The sequence below is a fragment of the Hydra viridissima genome, unplaced genomic scaffold (assembly GCF_058129835.1).
Source record: "Hydra viridissima isolate aposymbiotic clone 2 unplaced genomic scaffold, HvirCarnegie_v1 scaffold_15, whole genome shotgun sequence".
NCBI classification, from domain to species: domain Eukaryota; kingdom Metazoa; phylum Cnidaria; class Hydrozoa; order Anthoathecata; family Hydridae; genus Hydra; species Hydra viridissima.
The window spans coordinates 5867906-5893314 of record NW_028324314.1 but is presented as its reverse complement, the minus strand read 5'-3'; the positions used below and the strand labels follow the sequence as shown (position 1 = coordinate 5893314).

The window sequence follows — 25409 nt, the reverse complement described above, 5'->3', positions numbered from 1 at the left end:
ACAAATCCAAGCCAGTGGCGTTCAATATAGAGGAAAGATGGGACTTTAGGGATTACATTTTATTCTATTCAATAGGATTTGAGGAAATAAAAGATATATTATTTTTCAAACTTTATTATGGTAAATAACATACTATATTTTGATATTTAATTAGATTCCACTTCGTCATTGTCAGAATATTCTTCATTTTCGTTGTTTTCAGTGTCGGAATCTTGGACTTCTCCAGGAAGAAGCAATTCCACAGCTTCTTTTGAAAAAGGCTTTTTAAGTTTGTGTTTCTTTTTCCCAATGCTGGACAACAGAGGGTCGGATGTTAACAATAACCTATTGATGATACCTTGGTTACAATCTTTTCTAGAAAATTTTCTAGCATAGCTAAGTCTGTACTCCCGGAAATGTTTGTTTCTGGCTTCGGCAGCCTCTTCCGACTATTGTCCAATTGGCAAAAGCGCATTCTCTACTAAATCAGGACCATGTACTAAAACTTTATGCAGAGTTGGAGTCATTGGACACCAGGGGTATAGTTCAACATAAAGCTTTGCATTATCCAAAGTATACTGTCTGAACTTTTCTACATCAATCTTGTGGCCACTGGAAATTACTTCTAGGATAATTTTCATTCTGGAAATTAAACGGAAGTCTACTCCAGTGATATCTGCAGATGTTTCCGGGTCGTTTAAGAATCTCCTGCTTTTGTTGCCGTTATTGGTATTCCCAAATCCAACCTTAGATATGTTGACAAGAATGCCCATTTTGCTCTTGAATTCATTTTGGATTTTCTTTTTCCTATCTGAGATGAGTCTCTCCTCATCTACATTCAGCCTTTTCTGCCATTTTTTTACAGGCAATTTATATGATAGGTGAAGGAGACTTTCAAAACACCGTATTCTAGCATGCAGAATGGATAGTCCAAATTTGTAGCTGCTTTGATTGTCAACACATGTTCTGTCCAAATCATTAAATTGTCTTGATGTTGCTCCACAAATATAACATCGCATGGTCGATTTAGTGGTGGTTGCTGCGTTACAGACTTTTCCGTCATTCATAGTTAACATCATCACATGTTCTACTGCTATGTCTTGAAGTTGAGTTGGTTTCAAGCCTGCATTTTTGTTTTCCATGTAAGCAATTTCTTCAGCTATTACATCAGCAGTTTCTTTTATGAACCTAATTCGAATTGGCCTGCAAGTCCTTGGAGACGATGGTGTAGGGTTTTGCCAGATAACCTTTTTATTTACTCCACAAGTTAGCTGTAATGGAACCATTGAGCATTGAAATATACTGCCATCAGAATTAGAGTCATCCTCAAACTTTTGATTAAACTGTGTCTGCTAGGAGCCATCACAACCTCATTTCGTAGATAATTTCATATGTTTACGCCCACTTTCCGTTAGAGTCTTGATAACTTCTTCTAAATACAACACCAATCTTTCGGCAGTATGGTTTAACAGACTTTGTAAGTCTACTTCAGCTAAACTTTCTGTGACTGTGAACGAATCAGGATCAGGATAGCATGTTTTTTTTCTTCGACCAAAATACTGTAGCAGAGCTATTGCTTCTTGTCACTTGTACGTACGATTTCATATTGAGATTTTGTTAGGCCTGCGTCAGTAAATATTAAAAGAGCCTCTAACGGTATCAATGATTTTTTTGTAGGTTCAAGACTGCTGCGATAGGCTTTTTTATACTTTCCCGCTCGTTTGGGAGATGTTTTAAGATCTTTGAGGACGGTTGCAGCTCTTCTTTTGCCACTTGTTGTCAAACAAGTTTCAGCTGCAAAAACAATAGCTTCTGGTTCCACATCTTTCCTGAGCTGTTCTGTTTTTCTCCTCTTTGAACGTTCACTAGAATCGACAAAACTTTTTCTAGGTCGTCCTGCTGATGATGGAGTGGATGGGGTACCCGGTATTTGGAAACTCCCTTGCAGCCAAGGGCCATGCTTCTTAATAAATATTTCATGAGTTCTGGATGAAGACGACCACATTTTTCTAAAAATACCTTTTAACCTCGACATTTGACGCTTGTATACTGTTTTTAGTTCTTCGGTATATTAATTTTTTGATAACAAATTTTGATCAGCTAAGTCCATTTTTTCATTGAAATTTGGAGCCTCCTGCTGCTGAATACTGTTGTAGAAATCCAAACGAGAGATTGTTTGCATTCCTGATGACCCATCTAGAAAAAAAAAAATTAAGTTGAAAAATTCATCTTGGACCTTGATGTGCTTAGAACATGATTAAAATTTAGATGGCATCAACAGGCAGTTGAAATTAAGATTTTTAAATAGCTAGTGGTATAAACTCATAGAAAAACGAAAAAAACTAAGAGGGTTTAAATGCGAACTACAACTTTTTCACTTTTAAAGTCAAAATTTACTTTAAAATTCGTTAAAAAAATGCTAAGTTTCATGGTACATAACTTTTGTGGTAATTAATATTTCAAAACGGTAGTAAGAGTAAGTAATATACATACCTGTCATAGATTCATCCATGATATAACACTGTAAAACTTCTGTTGTAAACACTTGTACACAGCTTCAATAAACACCACAAAAATCGCTCGTAAATAAAATGAACCACGCAGTTATAGATCGGATATTTAACTAGACTGTATAGTTCCAATTACTACTTTTATAACCAAACCATTAACTGCTCATTAAGCGACCATTATCGAGAGATAATAAGGGTAGGTAATTAAGTGGGTACGGCCACTTTTAATAATTCCAATTTTGGCCAGCTAAAATCGTCAAATACTCCTACGTGCGATGTTCAGCCGATAATATTTTGTTGAAAACAATGTAGCCGATGTTAAACCGATGTATCTAGCTCAATCCAAGCTAGGGCCAACGTCGGCCTTAACACAGGGCTAATGCAACTGAAGCCCAAATTCAAAAAAGAATGGATTCCTGTATTGCAGTTCCTTCCATAGTGGATAGTAATGTTTGTATTGTACAAAAAAAAAAAGTTCAAAAGTAATGAAAAACCCTGTGAAGAAAGTACCAGTTGTTTTTCCTCAGCATTAAAATTTGGTAAAAGAACACATCTGAAATATATATATCTATATCAAGTATTATTTAGGGAGAAAAAAGATTACAGTTAATAAAGTGAGAAATTCTTCCTCTTTCCCTTGCAATTATAATAGTAACAAGTTGTAAGCTATCGCAGAAGAAAAGCCAGTTTATTGTGTTTTAAAATATTGAATCTGATTTTGAAAGTATCCTTAAAAAAAGTGGTGTTGAATATCAGAGTTTACTACAGTAGTTGTGCAGTTTCTGTTGAAAGTAATTTTTATTCCACATTTTCAACATAAAGATTAGGCTTTAGATATTTTTACAAACCCATCTGGCTGGCTAGATGATACCTTATTGATAAAGCGCATAGCTTGCTTTCATTTCAGTTTCCAACTAAAAATAAAAATACTAAAAAAGCATGAACTTTTTAAAGATTCCTTTTGTTACTGTTTCATAAAAGACAATCATAAAAGGTGTGGTTTTTTTCTTTTATATTGTAATCATTTTTGTAAGTGCAGAAAAGAGAATAATAGATTATCATTCCAATTTTTCTTGTTAAGCATTTATAATCATGAATGTGAATGTAAGATAATTTTATCTATTATTTCTGATGGTTTTCTGTTTGCATAATTTTTAATTGGAAGTCTTACAAAAGCATAAAGGAATAAATGTTATATCTGTATTATTTTGCATTACAAACTCTAACATTCAAGTTAATAACATCAGTTTGGGTGTCTATTAGATTTTGACATGTTATTGTAAATTTTGTGACTCATTTACTGGAATTGTATTAAAGGTGTGCTAGGATATATTATATATATAGGTACGTGCGTAACTGGGTTTTTACGGCACCGATTTTAAAGACCAAAACTGTGATCTTTTTTTTCACAGCGTGCTCGAAGTCGGTGTGGTAATGATGTATTTATATCAGCTTAGACTTTATTAAAAAAGTATAATGTTTTATGTTAAATAAATTATGGTTTTTTTTTTACGTGTAATAAATTTTTCAGTTTTTTTTATTGCTATTTAAAATTGTGTTCCTGTTCTGGCACTGCATTGATGTTGATGGCATGTTGGTACATATTTGAAATTTTCCAGTCAACTGTATAGATCTATTTTCTATGTGCCTGCCAAATTTCATTAAAAAATATTCATGACCACTTACCGTATTTTTCGACCCAGTGGAGGTACCATTTCCACCTCTTTTAGCGTTACTGTGACTGTTACACCTTATAAAACTGTTTCTGCTATTGTTACTGTTACTTTTTGTTATTAATTCTGTTGTTTTTTTTTACAGCTACCAGTGATTTTCATTCGGTTTTAAATTTTCGTTTCTGTTCCGGAGGTGCATTATTATTGAAGGCATGTTGGTACATATTTAAAATTTTACAGGCAACTGTATAGATCTATTTTCTATGTCCCTTCCAAATTTCATCAAAAAATATACATGACCACATACCCTAGTGTTAGGGGGAGGGGCGGTTTTTGACAGTATATTTGTTTTTTTATTCATTATAATGATATATTTTATTAGAACTTTTATTTATACGTTTATCTTTCATTGAAATTCATTAGTAACGATAAAAATAAGGCGAAAACGCTGAGGCTTTTAATGTATTTAAAGATCACCTCCACATATATATATATATATATATATATATATATATATATATATATATATATATATATATATATATATATATATATATATATATATATATATATATATATATATATATATATATATATATATATATATATATATATATATATATATATATATAATTATTGTAAATATTGCAAAAAAAAACGCGATATTTTTTTATGCATGTTTTATAAAATTTTATTATAAATTTTACTATTACGTTTTAATCATTAAAAATACTTTGTTTCTTTAATTCGAAACTTTTTTAATTACGTTTTTTAATCGTTTTGCACATTTCACTATGCAAAATCATTCGCAAATTAACAACGATTCTATTACAAAGCTGCCGTTAGCCGAACGCGAGTTTTATACGAAAGTTGCATTTTTCTTAAGCAATGCTTCATAAAAATAATGTTACTTAAATGAGCATAACTTTTTTTGTAATGATTCTTTTTTCATGAAGTTTTCACCATTTTATTACAAATTCAGAGCTCTTTCGAACCATATATAAAACTTGAATAAATAAATGGTTTGAAATTTTTACACACGTACCTAATATATTGCGAGGTTAGAATTATTTTGTTCTATCTCCAAGTTTAAACTTTGCACAGTGGAGTATTTGTATGACAAAACCGCTCAATAGTCAAAAAATCAAGTTCGCTTGATTGATCGTTGGTTTGATTTGAGCCATTGTTTATTGTTTTTTATAAAACTTTCTTGTTTATAACTTGCAGCTATCCATCTTTTCTTGAAATCGCTCTTAAAGAATTTTAAAATTCTTGTTATGGTACTTTTTTGATCTATTGGATAATTCATGACTGTCACAAGGTGTTCTTTTAACAACGAAAACTTTTCATCAAATTTTTTACCTTTACAATCTTTCATTATTTCATATAAATCTCTTCTAGCAAACAACTTTTTGACTTCTGTCGAATCTACATGATAAATAATAAAATCAGTAAATACATAGTGTTGTGACCTTAGTGAAAGACAATTAAAATATTTTTTTTTTTTTGAGATTTTATAGTTTGATAGTTTAATATATTAGATACAATTTAAGATTTACGTAGTTTGGTTAAGTTTGTACAAAAATATTGAAAATTAGACAACAAGAATTTATTTTATAGTTATTTCAAGACTTTTTACGAGATTGTGTATATTACGAAATGGTTTACACACTATTTTTGAAGCGTTGATATAAAAAGTGGCGGACGTTGGCGGATAATTTTACAAAAGTATCTGGTTGTTTACAGCCTATAGTTATTGCTCGTAAAAAAATTATAACTCGACAAGACCATACTTGATAACAAAAACATTATTATATTATAATTTTATATGAAAATTAAAACTCAAATAGTCCATCATAAAAACGCTTTATTTTTTGCACAATAACTACAGAAATTTAATGTAATTTTATTTCAAAATATAGGTCATACCTTCCTCTGCCATAATTAGCCGTTTATTTTTTCAAAACTGAACAATATTATAATAATAGCTGCAATAGCAAATGTCACAAACTTTTGAATTTTTTTTTCCCACGAAATTTCAAATAACAACGCCACGTTCTGAACAAAAATACGACAAAAGGAAAAATCGAGAAGAATTTTCTGTTACATAATCTAATGAAGCAATTATCTAGCTTGAAAATAATAAAGTTAATAAGACTTTTATGCGAACTTGATTTTTTGACTATTGAGCGGTTTTGTCATACAAATACTCCACTGTGCAAAGTTTAAACTTGGAGATAGAACAAAATAATTCTAACCTCGCAATATATTAGGTACGTGTGTAAAAATTTCAAACCATTTATTTATTCAAGTTTTATATATGGTTCGAAAGAGCTCTGAATTTGTAATAAAATGGTGAAAACTTCATGAAAAAAGAATCATTACAAAAAAAGTTATGCTCATTTAAGTAACATTATTTTTATGAAGCATTGCTTAAGAAAAATGCAACTTTCGTATAAAACTCGCGTTCGGCTAACGGCAGCTTTGTAATAGAATCGTTGTTAATTTGCGAATGATTTTGCATAGTGAAATGTGCAAAACGATTAAAAAACGTAATTAAAAAAGTTTCGAATTAAAGAAACAAAGTATTTTTAATGATTAAAACGTAATAGTAAAATTTATAATAAAATTTTATAAAACATGCATAAAAAAATATCGCGTTTTTTTTTGCAATATTTACAATAATTAAATATATATATATATATATATATATATATATATATATATATATATATATATATATATATATATATATATATATATATATATATATATATATATATATATATATATATATTAGGGTAGGTCGATTTTAATTCCGCATATTGCGTAATATTGCAGTAGTTGGAGACAGTTAAAATATGATTACTCTCAAAATTTGAGAGATTTTGGATGAAGAATCGCTTGCGGATTTAAATTCTAAGATTTGTAGGATTATGCGAAAAAACACCTTAAAAGGCGTTATATGCAAAAATTGACGTTTTAAATATGCTCATATTTAATCGTTTTTTAAAATTAACTGCATTTCTGAATGATTTAAGTTTATAATAATTTATAACACTTAAGCTAATTTTATAACAACTTGTTAACTATTTGAAGATTTAAAAAGTGAAACTTTTATTCTCATATTTGCATAAGAATATCAAAATAAACATTATTTTTACAATTTAAAACATTTTGAACATGGTTATATATATTCAGGAAAACCTTTTCAATTAAAAAATATCATCATAAGAATGGAAATAATGCCCTTTTGAAACATATGGTTTACGCATCTTCCTGCTAAGTAGTTTAGTTAAAATGCAGCTGTGTCGATTCTCGAATCCATAGACATATTTGGATGCTTCCGACACAAGTTTTACCGCTCGCTCAACACTCTGGGAGTGAGAAGGAAAGTCGGGGATTTCAGGTTTAACATTATTTTCAATCATATATTGGATTTGCTCAATTGAAAAATTTTGTGTTGTTGGGGGCTCCATAAATTTAGTATTGATGATGTCAACCAACTCATACCAATGATTAGCATTAAAATTCATTTCCGGAATTTTCTTCAAATTTACTTCCAAACTTGTGTTTTTTACTCTATAAATATAAATCAAAGGCAATTACCACATTTTATGTGTCTTTTTTTTTAATTTATTTTAGTTAATTATAAAAAAAATACCTTTGCCTTAGAGCCAGTAAGATTTGAAAACCAAAGTTTCGTATATTGCTGTCATTATCTTTTAGCATGGCATAAAGAATATTTTCAGGTTTTAGACACAATGCGTTGTTTTTAATGTTTTTTTTAACAATATGTTTAACATCATCAAAGGGGAGATTATTTATTCTAGTAATAGTAGAAAAAATAAGGCGTGGGGATTCGTGGAATTTTGAAGATTTTTTTATTTCGAACCACGCTGGAGCGTAAACCTGAACAATAAAATATACAAGTTTTTTTAAAGAAACGGTTGGTTGATTGTCTCTAGTATACAAACAAAGAAGGCGAACAGCTAGTGTTAACCACCTTGCATGGTTAAGCGGTCCAATTTTATAGGCAGCCCATTTATCAGAAACTTTACCAATACCTATTCCTTTGCAATATTCAAGTAAAAGTCTTTGATCGCAACTAAGGTCTGTTAGTATTTCTTCTAGAATATATTTATCTACACTGTAAAAAAAAAAGGGTTTCGCAAAAGGTTTTTTTACACTCGCATAAGGTTTTCTACCACTAGAAAACCTTTTGGTGTGTAAAAAAAGGTTTTTTGAAAGGGTTCTATTAGAAAACCCTTTAGCAAAGGGTTTTTCGTGGTGAAAAATAAGAAGCCAATAAATACCGAGTGTCGTTTATTGATATCTAGGCATAATTAAAGAAGGATAAAAATAGAAAGGGTTTAATATAGAATTACAGTCGCTTAGCAATATGATATTTTAAATAAAATAAATAGTAGGTATGTGCGTAAAAATTTTAAAATATTTATATATTTGATTATTATATATCATTGGAAAGAGCTTTAATTAAGTATTACAATGGTGAAAACTTCATAAAAAACGAATTATTCTACAAAACATTATGCACATTTAAGTAACAAAATTTCATAAGAAGAATTGCTTAAGAAAACTGCGACCAACATAAAAGTTTCATGTTCGGCTAACGGCAGTTTTGTAATCGAACTTTATTGTTTATTTGCGCAATATTTGCTTCCGTTAAGTTTTCATTCAACTTAACGCTTTAATAAAAAAAGTTATGTTAAAAAATTTTTTAGTATTTTAATTAATTTATCATATTGATTAAAGTAATAAAATATTTTTTATAATGAATTAAAAATTAATAATAGAGTTTTATAAATTAATATGATAAATATCGCGGATGCAAGCGTAATAATAACCTCTATGTAATTATAATATTATATTAGGCTCTAAATATTATAATATAATACCTTATTATACTTATATTATGTTATATTTTAATATGTAATGAATACTGTATATATAATTAAAGGCGTATTCCATTACTATATATTATTTTATGCTGTGTATAGTGTGTATTTATATACCCAGCTAGAAAGTCAAAAGCGAACTTAAAGATTCATGGTTACTTAAGTTATACCTATTTTTCGTGCTCCTGTTTTCGGATAGCACTTTAATAAAAGTAGTAATCGATTTATTTCGATTACTACTCCCCCCCCCCCCCAAGAAATTGAACACTTCTATAAATGTAAATAGTTAAACAAAAAAAAAACTCATTTGCTTAATAATGTTTTTAACAGAGTTGTGGCTATGAAAATAGCCTTTTTCGTGATGATTGTGACTGCCTAATCCAAACAAGACGCATCTTTTCTATTTACCAAACAGCATTGACATCATAGATAGAAAATGTAGATTCTTGTCTTCTGAAGGTATCAATATCCACAGAAGCAAAAGTCTAACTTTCAGCATGCTCTGATAAAACCTTGCAATAATAAACAAAATAAATTATATCTGGTATGCCCTAGGGTAAAAATAAATCAAAATAACTTAACTCCTGATGCATAACACATTTTACCATTTAAACATCGATAGAAGTAAGTCGATCTCCTAATGTTTGCTTTGACAATTCCTCACAATAATACCTGAAATAAATTAGATGTGATATATAAAAATGATAATGAAAAAGTATAGATCTGTTCATAGACTAGCCATTAGAGGATGGCTAGTCTATGATCAAGCTATACTGATTTATTAAAATTACTAAACACCAGCATCTTGTCTAGTTAATACATCAGGATCCAAGCAAATATTGGATGTCAGTTCCTGAAATAAGATCTGATATGTACAAATAATGAATGAGAGAAATATATATCATTTCATAACTTTACAAAAAAAAATAATTAAAATGCTGGGAGGAGCATAATATATACAATAATTACAATTGCAAAAATATTTCTAACAATTTGACTTACCTATTATCTGTAAATGATATCTATTAACACAAGCATATAAACCATTTTACTTTTTATAATAAAACTTACTATACTATTATCAATTCAATCACAATTTGTTTATGATATCACCATATCACCGCTTATGATGTATGCAGAGAGTTGATATTTAGTCATATCGTACTCAACACCATCATCATCCTCATTCTCATTCTCATTTGGTTTCCAATAAGAAACTATATGTATGGCACTGTTCTTTTTTTTAATGCTAAGAAGTCTGCCATATTATATATTGGGTGTCAGTGTCAGCATCATGCCACATGTGGCATATATTTCTTCCAACAGCAGTACCATTGAGAATGTCTTCAATATCTGCAGCCGCATTACTTTCCAAATCAGGAAACAGTTGCTTTATCTGCTGGGGCATGCAAGATTATAATACTTTTTCTACTTTTCTTCTTTCTTTGTCCTCCTTAATTTTAATCATTTTCGCCATGCATTTAATCAACTCCACCTTCATTTCTTCATGGCATTGTATGTTTGCTAACCGCTTTTTTCAGGCTGAGGAGATGGACCAAGCTATCAATTTATTTCGTACATCAGTTGGTTTTTTAGAAAGGAAATCAGTTGTCCTATTTTTGCATGTGCGAATTTTTGATGACAAGAAACAAAGAGTGGCATTACAAGCTTTCTGTTTTGCAGCGCTAAACATACCTACAAGTTCTTCAGAGTCAATCTTATGAGGTTGTGCCGATAGTGTTTGGGACTTTAATTGATCAGTTGAGGTCATGTTGAACTGTCACTCATACTGACGGTCAATAACACTAATGATAGCATTTAGGCAGCTGGCTAATGCGCATCTCATTTCTTCAGTCCTTGGGCAAAGTCAATAATTGAATTAAAAACTGGATCATTGAGATCACCACCAAAAAAGTCTGTTTTTCTGTGAATAAGGGAAAGGGCCATTGTGCTGCTTTCAACAAGTGCATTGCAAACATCTTTGACAACTTGAATGCCAGACAAGTAGTCAAGTTCATGACCTGATGCAACGTAGAACTTTTTCATCCAAGGACCAGCCAGTAGCTTTCCAATTAATGCTAGGGCACACATCTCACGGATACCTTAAATTAAATATAATGTCATAAAGTATATGATAAGGTCATTATTACACCATAAAATCTAACCTGTTTCAGATGTGAAGTCTTGGAACAAACAATTTCTTAGTCCTCCACACAAAACTACTCCAGAAAACAGAAAACTTTGAAGTTTGTGGAAGTGATGGATCAAAACTCCACATGTATGAAAAAGGATATACATCTTACCAAGATTATCCACACTATACATCTTACCAAGATTATCCACAGACTTTGCAATATGACTCATATAGTCATAAGCTGTACCTCCAGCAAGTTGATCAATGGCTACAACCATACATAAAGATTTAGTTGTTAAGTGCACAACATTTACATGAACCCCCTCCTGGGTTGTAGCATCAAAACCGAGTGTCAAATTTTTTGTTGAGAATGCTATCTCAGTAATCTGGAGTTCTGAAATAACACCTAGCTCACGCATCATCTGCTCCACAGTTGTGCGACGTGGAATTTCACTAAATATATATCCAGTGTGTTCTCCAACTTTATGAAGAAGTTGTGGCACACAGTGAGTAGGAACTTGACATGCCAACATGTCATAGATTACTGCCCTAATATTGGATGAGAAGACATTTTTATACTTGGTGTTTTGTACTTTTTGCTGCATTTGTTCTATCTTCTCCTGTAACTTAAGCATGTCATTCTGAAGGGCAGAAATCTCTGCATTCTTTTCAGTAATTTGTTGGCGTAAGATGGTTTCTTCATTAGACAGCTTTGTTTGGGCAAATTCTAGCTGTTTTCTTAAATGAAAATTTGCAACTTGAATCTTTTTTAACTGTAAGTTAAAATGTTGGAGTTTTAATTTATTCCTCAAACTTTTAATTGTCTTGTCTTTGCGAGCGATTCTCTCATTAAGATGTTTAAATCTTGCCCTTACCTTAGTTTTTTTCTTTAACACTTTTAACTGGTCAGCTCTTAACCTGGATAATGATGGTCTTGAATCAGATGAAGATAAAACACTTATATGTTTAGGAGATGAGTTAACTGACAAAGATGAAATAGTGTTACTTAATTTTGAGGTTGACTGTAATGACTGTGCTGCTGGCAATACTGTCATTTGACAAAAGAAAAGCTTATTGCAAAAGTCAACAAAATGTTTAGAATCTCTTAAAAAATTGCATGCCCGGTTTTTTGATTCTTTAAGAAGAAGTTTAATATGAATTCTACAAATCTTGAAGCCATAAAGCTTATTGAGTTGTTCAATAGTTGCTTTTTGTGATTTATTATTGATAATGAATATAAACAATATATGTCCATTTCTACAGTCTATGTCTATTTGTGAAGGCAAAGTGAAGTTTGATGCTAGATATTTTTTTGCTGCACCACGAAACACACGGATATTCTTTTTGGGTCCCATGATACCTTAAAATGTCAAGTAAAATTATTTTTAAAATGGAAAAAATTTTTTAAAGAGAATAATGTTTACTTTAATTTCATTTTTTTTCAAAAACAAAAATCACTTACTTATTTCTGTTTAAGACAAAGACACATAAATTGCTTTACAAGATGACAAAAGTGCACATAATTATTATCAAATAATAATTATGAGCAACTTTATTATAACATAAATATTATTTGCATGCTAAATTTTTTTTTTAAAACGACCATATGATGCATCATATAATGCACACCATCCCATACCTCATTAACACATAATCATCATAAAAAATTTATCATAAATTATCAACATATTAAAATATAAAATTAAACTATTGAATGATAGCTATTGTTATTAAATAATGCAGTATTATTTAACAACATTAAACAATAACAATAAAATATATTTTAGTTATAATAATTATGATAATATAATGCAAAGAGATTATTATGAGCAAATCAGAAGTGCATCATATAGATACTTTTTTCAAATTATTAAGCTATTATGATGATATTCGTTTTTGTTTTTAAAGAAATTGGCTATAATAATGTTCTATATCATTTTGTTAAAAAAACGTTGGAAAGACCGCCCCCCCCTCCTCAATCCCCCATTATATTGCGAAAAATATTAAGCCAAGGTACCTATTCTGCTACAAAAAATTAGGTGTCTGCTACATAATATTTTTCAATGAAATTTCGCATGCACATAAAAAATTAGTTTTTAAACTTGGCCCAATACATTTAAAAAAAGACTCAACATCCCTTCGATATCAATTTTATATCTGAACTACGACGAAGTTTTTCAGAACAGTTAATTCAATAATAGCAGTGGTAAATGAAAAAAAATACAAACACAAAAATGAAGTTTAACTATTCTACTTTTTAAAAAATAAATATGTTGATATGAAATTCTAAAAAATAACACGACAAAATGCATTCTTACAACACATACGCCAAGTACAGTAAAATGGTCGCAGATTTTGATTACAAAATCGGTGCCGTAATTGGATGGATACGCACATACCTATAAATAGTATTTAACTTATTGTATTATATTTAAAATTGTATTTAGTTAAAATTTTTCAAGTAGAATACGCAAAAGAGTATATATTTTAAGTTAACCGATTTATCTATGAGGTTCCTATAGGTCAATGAAATTCTTTTAAATTTTTAAAGAAGAGTTATTAATTAAAATTTAAAGTAGAAATAATAATAAAGTTAAGGAATTATGTCTGAATTTGAAAGTAATTTTTTTATTATTATGCATTTTATAGTAAACATTTTAATTGTACTGTTTACATTGCAGGTTCCTTACAATATACAATAGCCAAGCATGCCCCAATTTCTTTGTGAATGTGGCAATAACTATTTTTTATTTGGAAAGTATTTGCGACATCTTATCTTGTTACATGAAAATCAGCCTCTTTTTTACGTGGTTTGTTTGTTTGAAAATTATGTATGTTTAGTAAAATTATTGTTTCAGCAACATTAGATAATTCTAAATCTACCTATACTGCAGTTGTATCAAGTGTTATTAGTGTAATTAATGAAAAGGGCGAAACAACAAATAGTGGTAGTTTTTCAGAAATTGAAGAAGCAGAATGTGTACATAGGTTTGTTATAGTATTTTTACTTTATATACATATTTTTTTTAAATAATAACTCTCTATCATTGATTTGAATTTATGAGAGAATTTGCATTCTTTTACTTAACTTTAATACTTTAATGTTTGTATAATACTTGTGTTTAAGAACTATTGTGCATTTAATGATGAATTTTATTATAAATTATATTTTTACCCATATTAAATTACAGTTGAATGAGATATTTCAAATCAGAGTAATTTAAGGAAATTATTCTGGTTTGCTTGAATATCTGTGATAGTTTATTTTATTTATTTAGCCAGGTGCAAGAATGTCCTTTTGTATATCCGTTGCCACATTTTCCGGATAATGTTATAGCTAAGCTACAATGTCAAGACAAGGCTAGATTTAGTTTAGGCTCAAAAAGCAAAGTGCTCTTAATTGATGCACTATTTGATGACTTAAAAAGACGTGACATTTAGTAAGTTGAAAATTATTGTTCTTGTTTTATACTTTGCTGACTCTGAGTTTGACACTTCTCAATTTCTATTACATTGATTTTTAATTTTTAAAATAGTTTGTTCTTTACTTTGTTACATTTATATTATAATATTAGTGTTAATTATTTTGTAATGTTTTATCACAAATTGTTTATACAGGTATTCAACCAGAAGAATATATTTTGCTGTTAGCTTAGCAGTTACATTAAAATATCCTTTTTTGGCTGATTATGATGGAAGTAGTGTAATGCAATTAGCATTTTATATATTATTGTTTATACTTTTACTTGTCATCATCTATTTTATAAGAAAATTATATTTTAGAATTTAATTTATTGTCTATTTCACATTTTAAATGGGTATTTTGAGTTTAGAATACTATTAGAGTAGTTCTTCAAAGAATTAGAATGCAAAGAGAAAAATTTGGAAGGCCTGGTGTTTCAGGAAGAAAACGAAAAGAAGATCAAGTTGAAATTGATCAATCTGACAACAGCACCCTCTCAAAAACAGCTTAAATTAAGGTATGTAATAATGTATATAGATATTACTTGCTATAACCTTGTAAAATTATTGTAATATGATGTTATTTAAATGTCAAAAATGTATATTTTTGTTACTGCTCACAAGTTGTAGCTGATTGATGTAAGATAATATACTTCTATATGTACAGCTGTAACTATAACTTCTTTTTATTAGTTGGCTAATGTGGTACAAGGTGAGGATCACATAAGCATAAAAAAACATCAAGATGCTTTAAAAAAGAAATGAAAAAACAGACACCAAGCTTTTATATGATCAAAGATAAAATGAAAAGAACTTGTGGGTACAGATAACTTTTCTACCATGCACACACAGCTGCAGAAGTTCTGGAAGAATTTCCGTGTTTACGACTAAATACTTTGTAAGATTATATGAAGAGCTATTGTTCTTTTATGAAATGTACTTATTTTTTTCAATATTTCTGTTGACTTTCTTTTGACAGTTATGAAAGATTATTTAAAAATTACCTTATGAACATTTGAATTATAAAGTATAGGCTTATTTCTAATGTAATATCATAATGTAGATGACTTTTATAAATTAAAGTTTACAGCAGATGTGATTTTGCTATATGGTGTAGACATAACCAAATTAGAAATGAAGTTTCTATCCCTTTATGATGCAGTAATCAAAGAAGCAGCCAAAAGATGCAAAAAGTATTGTGAATATTCAAGAATGGTAAACAAACATTTAGAAGAAACTTTGGACAAAGGTAAACGACAGGGTAATTTTTATTTATTTTTATTTTATTTCCAACAACAATAAAGACTAGTCATAGAAGGCAATAAATTACATGAGTTTAGTAACTCTAGCAAATATTGATTAACTCAAAAACATTTGATCATTTTTTAATACATTACACATGTATGCTAATAATGCTATTGTATATTTACTAGTTTTATCAAATGTATTGTTATGCATGTATTTACAATTAAAGATATAAATAATTTTAGATTGGATGGTGATGTTTGTTACATTGCTCTTACCCTCATTATTTGGGGAGAAGGAAGAATTGTTTTTTCCCTTACCAAAGCAGGTAGGATGTTTATTGGTACATTGTACATTATTTAGAAAATTGCACTTGATCATATTTTTTTATAGCCTATTGTTTATAGTCCATTTCGAATTATTATGTTTATTACATATTTAACCATAAAAACTAATTTATTTATTATATATTAAACTATAAAAACTAATATATTTATTATATATTTAACTGTATAAACTAATATATATTTAATAACAAGAAGATCTGAGAAGTGATAATAAATATTAAGAAGGAGATCTAAGGAAATGCAAAAATTTACTGGTTTGAGGAAATAAGTTATTGAATATTTTAAGTCCATGTAAATACTCTCATACTAAGGACACAATTTAAAAAACTGATGATGTCCTTTAGGTGAGGAGTCTGCAATAATTTCTATTATATTGAAATATTATCAATTAAGAAATTTTAAAATTGAATGGTTTTAAGAGCTTTGTATTAGAGGGATTTTAAGTTGTTTCAGGTTTGTTTTTTTGATTAAATGAATTATTGTATTTATTTCTTTATTTATACAGGAAATACCACTCAGTCCAGTCATATTGCCACAAGACGACAAGTGGAATATATCAGTCGATAAGGAAGTTTTGTTTCCTAAAACTATTTGCACATTTTCCAAGGCTTTTCAAGCATGGTTTGCAGCATTTTGGATATTCAGCATTGAATTCCCAAAAGGATTGACCAATACATGTCAATTTTGTCTAGTGCCTAAGTGCTAGTGCTCTTGGTGGTAAAGGAAAAGTGCCTAAGTGCTCTTGGTGGTAAAGGAAAAGTGCCAAATGTTGTCAGCAAATGGGGCAACCGCCTTTTGCACTGACATTTATGACTTTTGTTTTTTGTATGTTTTTGTTGTTAATCTTTATAATTAATTTATGTTTTTTTGTCACTAAATTCGAATAAACTCATATTTGAATATTTGCAATATTTCTAAATTTTATTATATTTTGTGCTACTAGGCGATTTCTTGATTTAATTTTTGAAAATAGGTCTTAACGGTAAATAAACTTCTTAACGTAGGAGTAATAAATTTACATAAATAGAAAAATACTTTTAACTTAGGAATATAATAGTTGTAATAGTTCAATTTGTTGCAGAAAATTTGTATCAATTTGTTAATAATAGTTTTATTTATGAAACTATTATGAACTATTACATGTAATAGTTTTAACGTTATTTTCCAATTTGTTTCGTTTTGTACAACTTGTTTGTTTTTGTACAATATTTACGGACCTGTCTCTGGTTATTGTAAAGGTTTTTTTATTTAATTTAAACTTTACTGTATATTACTTTGATGTTATAAGATTTTAGACATTATTACAGAATTTTCTTTATTGAGTTTTCATATTGCATGCAAAATTACAGTGGAGTTATAGAATCTAAACATTTGCATATAAGCAATATTATGTATAAATTAAATGTTTCAACTAAAGTGTATATTCAATCTCTCCTAAGTATAATATTACTGAACCAACTTTAAACGTGCTTGAAATCCTTATTGCGTAATATGAAAAATTATTGAATAAATTGTAATTCAAATTAAAAACGAAAGTACAAGTTAAAAAAGGGTTTTCCAGTTTCGGATTAAAGGTTTTTAAAAAAAGGGTTTTCTAGAAAACCCTTAAAGGGTTCCACCCTCGGGACAAAGTAAAAAACCTTTTAGAGCTATTTAAAAAACCCTTTTTTTTTACAGTGTACAATTGGGTTTTCAATACATTCAAACAAAACTTGATTTCTATCCTGAATATTTTCAGCACATCTTTTACCAAGTAGACCACTTCTTGGCCCGGTTGTGTCACCATCAAGTTTCACAAAAAGAGCTCGTAACGGAAGTTCATTTTGATGTAAGGCGCATCCAATTAGATGTAGTTTTCTTTTTAAAAACTCTTCTAGCTTTACAACTAAGCCACTTATTGGTCCAGTATTGGTAGCAGTGTTATCAAGAAGAACAGCTTGTATACTTTCCAAACTGTTATGTTCTTGTAAAACACTGAACGTTTCGGTAGCAAGAACTAAGCCTGTAGCACCAGTGACAGGAATCGTCCTATGAGTCAAATAATTTCCACTCGATTCTCCATCTTCATAAGTGAATGTGAGGTGATGTTGAGGTTTAATGCATTTCTTTTGTACTTCTCCTTGAGGTGAGTTTATTACTTTACTTGTTTTAGTTATCTGATCGAGCTTGCTATCAACCCCAAGACAAATTAACTGTTTTTTTTGTTCTGAGTCCACATCTTTACTAACGATTTTTACTTTTGACTTGGCCCTATCTAATTTGCATTTATCAATCAAAATATCTTTTATATCAACATCATTTTTCAGGAGATATTTTATGTCATATAGAAAAGCATTTGCAAGGGCTGCACCTACGTTTGAAGAACACTCGTTTCTGACTAGTTCCATTGCAAATCTTGGAAGTTTAACCAAGTTGTATTTTCCAATAGGATCATTTATCGGTTTCCATTTACCTTCATCCTAAAAAAAGTTAATAAAATAAAATATTTTTTGTTTCATCTACTACAAATTTTTCATGTATTTATAAAATATTTGCCTCCGTATTGGTTAAATCACTTGTTTCTTCAATTAAGTTTACGTGTCGTATGAGGGATTCATCTTCATCAACTAGCTTATGAGATATTTTTTTTCGTTCTTTATCAAGTCTTTGAATCTTTTTGACAGAAAATCTATCAACGGAAGAAAGTTGATATGCACCTTTTGGACCAATTTTTTTCCTCTGATCACGAAGATAAGCTCTGTCTTCAAGAGGTACTTTATTACTTTGAGAGCAAACGCATACAATATGTTCTTCTATGCAATTTTCTTTATAACATGAAACTTTTCTGTCACTACAGGGAAACACATCTAATGAACAGGAACATGCAGAAATATCAAAAAGTTTGTCTAAGTTTGCATCAAGATTTCTTTTAGCGCTTGCTTTTCCGTGCTTGCGATTAATATCCTTAACAAGTGCGAGAAGATCTTTAACTTTCCTATTAATAGATTTGTCCGTTATAAGAGGTAAACTTGGGTTTACTGTAGCCCAAATTGATTTTATGTTATTGCTTATGTGCTGAGTCACTAATACGATATCTGCATTTGGATTTATATGAACAAGGTAGTAATAGTACTGAATAACCTGTCTAAAAGTGCTTGGATCTGTCATTGATAATTCACATGGGCCACCACAATATTTTTTTTCACTTTTCATCCGTGTAATTGTAGCCTTTACTTTTGGCATTTCTCGCGGACTAATTATAAATGTAAACTGTATTAAAGTATAACACTTAGAGCCATGGGTAACAGCGTGACTTTTTAGTGGGGGTGAAAGCACCAAAAAAACCTAAAATATCAAAACTTACTGTTAAAAATCGGGATTTCTTAAAAATAAAGAAATAAAACCCTCTTGAAAAAATTAGGGGGCCCATGACCCCCTCGTTTTCAAAATGAGGGGGCCATGAGCTCCAATCATTTTCATTCAGGAATTTAGTAAAACCATTAGTTCCTCCGACTAAATTAATTAAATCCATTAGTTCCTTCGAAAAGTTGCAAAACAAAAAATATTTAGTATAAGTAGGTAAAAACATTACTCTAAATATAATAATCATAAGTATTTACCTTTGATATTAAAAGATTTCTTTAATTTGCGATTTTTTCTTTGAACCTACTTTTTAATACTTTATATTTAATTTTAAAACCAACTTTTAAATACAAACAAGTTATACCGTAGATTTCCCTGATTCCGAACAAAATCGTACTTAAAGTTGAATAACTTCGCTTGATTTTTGAATTTCATATTAATTTTTTTAAATAAATAAACTGGAACCTAAACTGAATCGAACCATATTAAGCAACAAGTATATTTGTTATATTAAGCAACAAGTATATTTCTTATATTAAGCAACAAGTATATTTCTTATATTAAGCAACAAGTATATTTGTTATATTAAGCAACAAGTATATTTGTTATATTAAGCAACAAGTATATTTGTTATATTAAGCAACAAGTATATTTCTTATATTAAGCAACAAGTATATTTCTTATATTAAGCAACAAGTATATTAAGCAACAAGTATATTTGTTATAAAAATATTGTTAATTTTTAAATTTTAAAAGTAAAGTTTTCGTTCGGAATTAGGAACACGTGTTCCTAATTCCGAACGTACATATCAAATCACAAAAAATGGCATTCAATTTAAAAAAGTAAATAATTTATACTAGCGTAGACCTCAAGCTTAGAGTTAGGTACAAAGAATTTTAAAGCTTAAAATTACTTTTATTTTAATGTAAGGGTATAACATTGTGTTGGTAAAGAGTGTGTATTATCTATTTATTAGATTCTGTCTTCCATTATTTTTTTGTAATAAATTAAAAAAAAAATCTTCACAGCCACTGCCTGTTTCTGTCAGTTAACCAGAAGAAATCTCAGTTATTAGTATCAGGTCGGTTGCAGCCTTAGCGAATGCTTCCCCATTAATCAAACAGGAAGCTTGTAGTGCTTTTTTTATCATATAGCAATGCAGTTTTATCCTTTACGCAGTTGTATTTTGAAATGGCAGTAATTCAAAGACTGAATCATTGTTCATTGTAATTTTGTATTGTAATAATTGTAATAAATTTTCTTTCGCGATCTTCATTTTTTTAAACTTTGACATTTCTTTTTTATTAACAAACGTTATAGTAGGAGAGAATTGCGAGTTGACCCGGACAAAAATAGTATAAAGCTGAAACTTTGCACAGAGGAAGTAGACAGTCTCTGGATGAGCGTAAAAAAAAGCCCCGTTGATTGCGCTACGGGAACATCCCTTTTGGGGCAAATTGGGGCAAAAAATAGGCTAATTTTGACAACACCAAAATATCATTAATTATATATCGTTGAATTGAGAATTTTATGCTGATCAATATTTATATAAGAACTATGACTTGAAAGCAATTATTTTTTAAGTTATTTACGTTTAAAAAGTGTAAAAGTGTTAAAAGTGAATGCCGCGCAAAACTTCATTCGATTTTTTGTTTTCAAAAGAAAATTTTTACTGCGAAAAACTTGATCATTTCTTTTGTTTTCATAAAAAAAGTTTTCAATGAATAATTTTGTATGAATGGATAATTTAGTTTTACTCCGAAAAAAGGTTGTGTCTTATTACATTGAAACTATTATATAGGAAAGTAAAACTTACAAGTTAAACGTTACGTGTAGTAAAAGTTTTTACATTTGAAAAAAAAAAAAAAGGATCTTGTACATGTACTATATTACTATCATAAAGGAATTTTTAGTTGCAGAGAGAACTTGTAACTGGTACTTGCATCTTCAAACAATCTCAAAAATGCTAAACTTATTTGCCGCATCAGGGCATTCAAACTATGCCAAGTGCTCCAGGTTTTATTTGCAAGAAATGCAATACCTTTCAGAAACGAATCCATGGTTACATCAACAATTTTTAGATGGTCGTCACGCAGTCCGCCGATCTGAAAGGTATTGGGCTGGCCTATCTTCTGATCTTGTAATAGAGCAGACCCTGATGCGGTCTATAAAATGCAATGGTGGTTTAACTAGAGGTAGAGGATTTGATGAAAAAGTACGCAACCTATGGACAATTAGCATCTGTTATTTTGCAAGTGTTCATGAAGCAATGCATAAATTATCTGGATTTGACATCGGAGTTACGGAAAGCAATAAAGAAATGGGTATTAAAAGATTAGTATGCGATTATGAACATTGTGAGTTGTTTTATGACTGGTTTTCTGTAAGAAATCCATTCAATACTGTCGATAGAAATCTAAATTCATTATCTACGGGTCTTGTATCAGCCAATGGTGAAGATCTTGTCAATTGTGACGAGGCTGAGAACATAGGTGTTCGTCTACAAACATTTCTCAACGGCCTTAAGTTTAATGAAGCAAAGTTTAAAAAGAAGAATACATTTTTTTCTTTAGATGTTTTGACCAATAGCGTAAAACTAGACAAACAAACTGATTGTTGTGTCGATCCAACACTCCTTTTTAATAGACTTGCAGCAATTGCAGAAAGAGAGGATGACGTTGAACTATATTTTGATTATGAGCTTACTCATCTCCCACACCCATTATTTAAAAATAACCTAATGCTGAAAGCAAACAAATCATCTTTGTGCAAAGTGATTCTTCCTGACGACGAAATTAAACCAAGTACAAATGTCAGTTTTTGCAAATATGTCCTTGATGGAGGTTCCTTACTCCTCAGAGTTCTTTGGAACAAAGGTATGAGGTTTGTAGAAATTGTTGAGACCTACATTAGCTATATAAGACAAAATTATGCCACCACTTATATTATATTTGATGGAAATCTATGATAAGAAATCTTCAATTAAATCTAATGAACACATCAGAAGAAAATGCAAAGGTTCTTCCCAAAATCTTGTTATAAGAGAAAATAATCAAGTTCCGTATTCACAAGGTTTTTTTCTATCGAATTCTCACAACAAGGCACAATTAATTTTACTTTTGTCAGATTACCTTAAACGAGATGGATATGAAGTATATATTTGCAAAGGGGTGCTGACACGAAAATTGTCTCTAAATCGTTGGAAGTTGCAAAGGAAATTTCACCATGCATTGTTGTTGCTGATGATACTGATATAGCAGTTATGCTAATGTATTGTTGGAAAGATGAATTAAATGAGATTTTTTTTTATCAAGAAAGAAAGAAAAAACTCTAGAGCATTAAAGACGCTCAATCTCGAGTAATGGATTTTAAAGAACATCTGTTATTTGTTCACGCATGGTCAAGATGTGACTCGACATCTTCAATACTGGGAAAAGGAAAACCTTGTTTTTTAAAATTACTGCAAAAATCCAATAGTATACAATCAGTATCTGAAATTTTTTCGGATTACTGGGCAACCAAAAAAGAAGTTGGAGAATCTGCAGTAAGGGCTTTCATTGAACTTTTTGGTGGAAATGCAGAAACTTCGTTAAGGAAAATGCGGTTGTTATTTGAAAGTTTAGTTATAATTTTGTGGATTTAAGTCACTCATTTAGATTTAGAAAGTGTCATATTTTCATAGTATTTTTCTTAGGTATTTAAAATATAAACAAATGGTTTGTGAAGGAATTATTAAGCCAGAAAAGTGACCACCCACATACCGTGCTGCTTATTTTTATGATCTTAGAGTTCACCTACAAGTTGTTGAATGGAAAATGCTAGATGAATCTTTCAACTTGGATCCTAAAGAATGGGCATGGAAGTTAGATAATGGTTGCCTTCTTCCAATACCAACAGACAAATATGTGGCACCACCCAATATGTTAAAAGTGATTCGCTGCGATTGTAAAACTTCGTCAAGAAGTATGTGCGGAACTAATATGTGTTCTTGCAGGAAAAACGTATTAAAATGCATGTCTGTAAAAAATAAAATTTACCGTTTTATTACTGCAGTCATAGGCAAGACTGCAGTAATAAAACGGTAAATTTTATTTTTTAAATATCCACATAATCTTCTTTAAATATTTTTGTTTTTTTTGGAAAACAAATATTTTGCATTTTTAGGATTTTGAAATTGAAGAAGATTCAAGTGATGAAATTGAAAACGAGAGAAATTTACTTGATGATTTGTTTTGAGAAAAGTAAGATATCGGACATCTAATTTTAAAGAAATTTGCATTCAAGTCTTAAAGTTATTTTAAAAGAATATATTATTTTCTAATTTTTTCCCATTTAAAATTGCGCACAGACAAAAGTTATATTATTATGTTTTAAAAACAAAAAATAAAACATTTAAACGATTTTACATTTTTCAAACGTAAATAACTTAAAAAATAATTTTTTCAAGTAATAGTTCTTATATAAATATTGATCAGCATAAAATTTTCGATCCAATATAATAGTTTATGATATTTTGGTGCTGTCAAAATTGCCCCTTTTTTGTACCCCAAATTGCCCCAAAAGTGATGTTCCCGTAGCGCAATCAACGGGGCTTTTTTTTTACGCTCATCCAGACACTGTCTACTTTCTCTCTGCAAAATTTCAGCTTTATACCATTTTTGTCCGGGTTCGACCCTATTTTTCGCTAATTCTCTCCTACTATTAAGATAAACAAGACGTTAAGAAATTCAATAAAAAGGTTAAAAGCGTTTATTAGTTTCTAAGTTAATGTCGTTAAAATACTATTGTTAAATATTGTTGTTAATTACTTGCACGCAAAAACTCTAGCTTTTGCAAAAAAAAGTGCATTTCAAAATCTGTTCGGAATTTGGGAAACATTTTAATTATGCAGAAGAGTACTGTTTTTGAGATATCTTACGAAGTATTTTTCATTTTTGACTTTTTTTTTCAGATAAATAATCACCATCAAATTCTACATCGAACAGTACGCAATTTAAATTGTCTCTTTTTTTTAAAGTCGGTTTTACTTTTGTTTTTGCAATTAAAAAATTCAAATTTTTCAAATTCAAACTTTTCAAATAGAAAGCAATTTCTTACCTATAATGATGGCCTTCAAAGTGACTATATTGAAATAACCTGCGGTGTTCCACAAGGCTCTATTCTTGGTCCTCTTATGTTTTTAATTTATATTAATGATTTTAGCAAAGCAGCTAATCTTCGGAGTATTATGTTTGCTGATGATACAAATTTGTTCTTATCAAACAGTAATATTAATGAGCTGTTTTCTGATATGAACAAAGAACTTAAATGCGTATCTGAGTGGTTTAAATGTAACAAATTGATCTTAAACCTTGATAAAACAAAATACATTCTATTTCACCCTATATCTAAAAAACATTTTTTACCAACAACGATGCCAAATATTCTTATTGATGAACTAGAAATAAAAAAGGAAACTTTTACTAGTTTTCTTGGGATTTATCTTGATGAGAATGTTACGTGGAAACCACATATTGACTACATTTGTTCAAAGGTTTCTAAAAATATAGGAGTCCTCTATAAGTCAAGAAATTATTTAAACAAAACCATTTTAACCCAACTCTATTACTCATTTATACATAGTTATATTAACTATGCAAATATTGCTTGGGGAAGTACAAGCAAAAGTAAGTTGCGTACTCTTTACCGTCGTCAGAAACACGCAATACGCTTAATTTGTTTTGAAAATCTACTTACGCATTCAAAGTTTTTATTCAAAAATATAAAAGTACTTAACATTTATGAAGTGAATGTATAT

The 25409-nt window shown here is 29.6% G+C and overlaps 6 protein-coding genes and 2 pseudogenes across 10 annotated transcripts; 3 read left to right on the top strand and 5 right to left on the bottom strand.

Moving 5' to 3' along the window:
* Positions 1 to 1365: 1365 nt before the first annotated feature.
* On the bottom strand, positions 1366 to 2798 carry LOC149878387 (uncharacterized). Its single transcript, XM_090073194.1, has 2 exons — positions 2473 to 2798; positions 1366 to 2175 (listed from the first exon to the last, which is right to left on the bottom strand). The coding sequence occupies exon 2, from the start codon at positions 2012 to 2014 to the stop codon at positions 1550 to 1552; it is 465 nt and encodes a 154-aa protein (XP_089929320.1). The 5' UTR covers positions 2015 to 2175; positions 2473 to 2798; the 3' UTR covers positions 1366 to 1549.
* A 4557-nt stretch (positions 2799 to 7355) lies between these two features.
* LOC145189213 (uncharacterized) lies at positions 7356 to 18671 on the bottom strand. Its single transcript, XM_090073064.1, has 3 exons — positions 17955 to 18671; positions 7827 to 8314; positions 7356 to 7744 (listed from the first exon to the last, which is right to left on the bottom strand). Exons 1-3 carry the CDS (start codon positions 18654 to 18656, stop codon positions 7378 to 7380), a joined length of 1557 nt encoding a protein of 518 aa, XP_089929190.1. The 5' UTR covers positions 18657 to 18671; the 3' UTR covers positions 7356 to 7377.
* Positions 9414 to 13180, bottom strand: LOC149878385 (uncharacterized). Its single transcript, XM_090073062.1, has 2 exons — positions 9687 to 13180; positions 9414 to 9593 (listed from the first exon to the last, which is right to left on the bottom strand). The coding sequence occupies exon 1, from the start codon at positions 12568 to 12570 to the stop codon at positions 11242 to 11244; it is 1329 nt and encodes a 442-aa protein (XP_089929188.1). The 5' UTR covers positions 12571 to 13180; the 3' UTR covers positions 9414 to 9593; positions 9687 to 11241.
* LOC149878386 (uncharacterized) lies at positions 10183 to 11172 on the bottom strand (annotated as a pseudogene).
* LOC149878384 (uncharacterized) lies at positions 13661 to 14656 on the top strand. Its single transcript, XM_090073070.1, has 2 exons — positions 13661 to 14203; positions 14494 to 14656. The coding sequence occupies exons 1-2, from the start codon at positions 14049 to 14051 to the stop codon at positions 14654 to 14656; spliced, it is 318 nt and encodes a 105-aa protein (XP_089929196.1). The 5' UTR covers positions 13661 to 14048.
* LOC149878383 (uncharacterized) lies at positions 14860 to 17573 on the top strand. 5 transcript variants are annotated; one of them, XM_090073066.1, is made up of 5 exons: positions 14860 to 15195; positions 15371 to 15938; positions 16168 to 16250; positions 16775 to 17001; positions 17033 to 17256. In XM_090073066.1, the coding sequence occupies exons 2-4, from the start codon at positions 15812 to 15814 to the stop codon at positions 16973 to 16975; spliced, it is 411 nt and encodes a 136-aa protein (XP_089929192.1). In that variant the 5' UTR covers positions 14860 to 15195; positions 15371 to 15811; the 3' UTR covers positions 16976 to 17001; positions 17033 to 17256. The 5 variants fall into 5 exon arrangements, with proteins under 5 accessions (XP_089929192.1, XP_089929193.1, XP_089929191.1 ...); XM_090073065.1 differs by having other exon boundaries at positions 15008 to 15195; positions 15371 to 15575; positions 15761 to 15938; positions 16775 to 17573; XM_090073068.1 differs by having other exon boundaries at positions 15012 to 15195; positions 15371 to 15575; positions 15840 to 15938; positions 16775 to 17573.
* A 110-nt stretch (positions 18672 to 18781) lies between the features above and the next one.
* On the bottom strand, positions 18782 to 19491 carry LOC149878382 (uncharacterized). Its single transcript, XM_090072529.1, is given in 2 exon segments — positions 18782 to 18828; positions 18831 to 19491. Coding segments are annotated over 2 exon segments (708 nt in total).
* Positions 19492 to 22874: 3383 nt separating this feature from the next.
* Positions 22875 to 23697, top strand: LOC149878381 (uncharacterized; annotated as a pseudogene).
* Positions 23698 to 25409: the final 1712 nt, after the last annotated feature.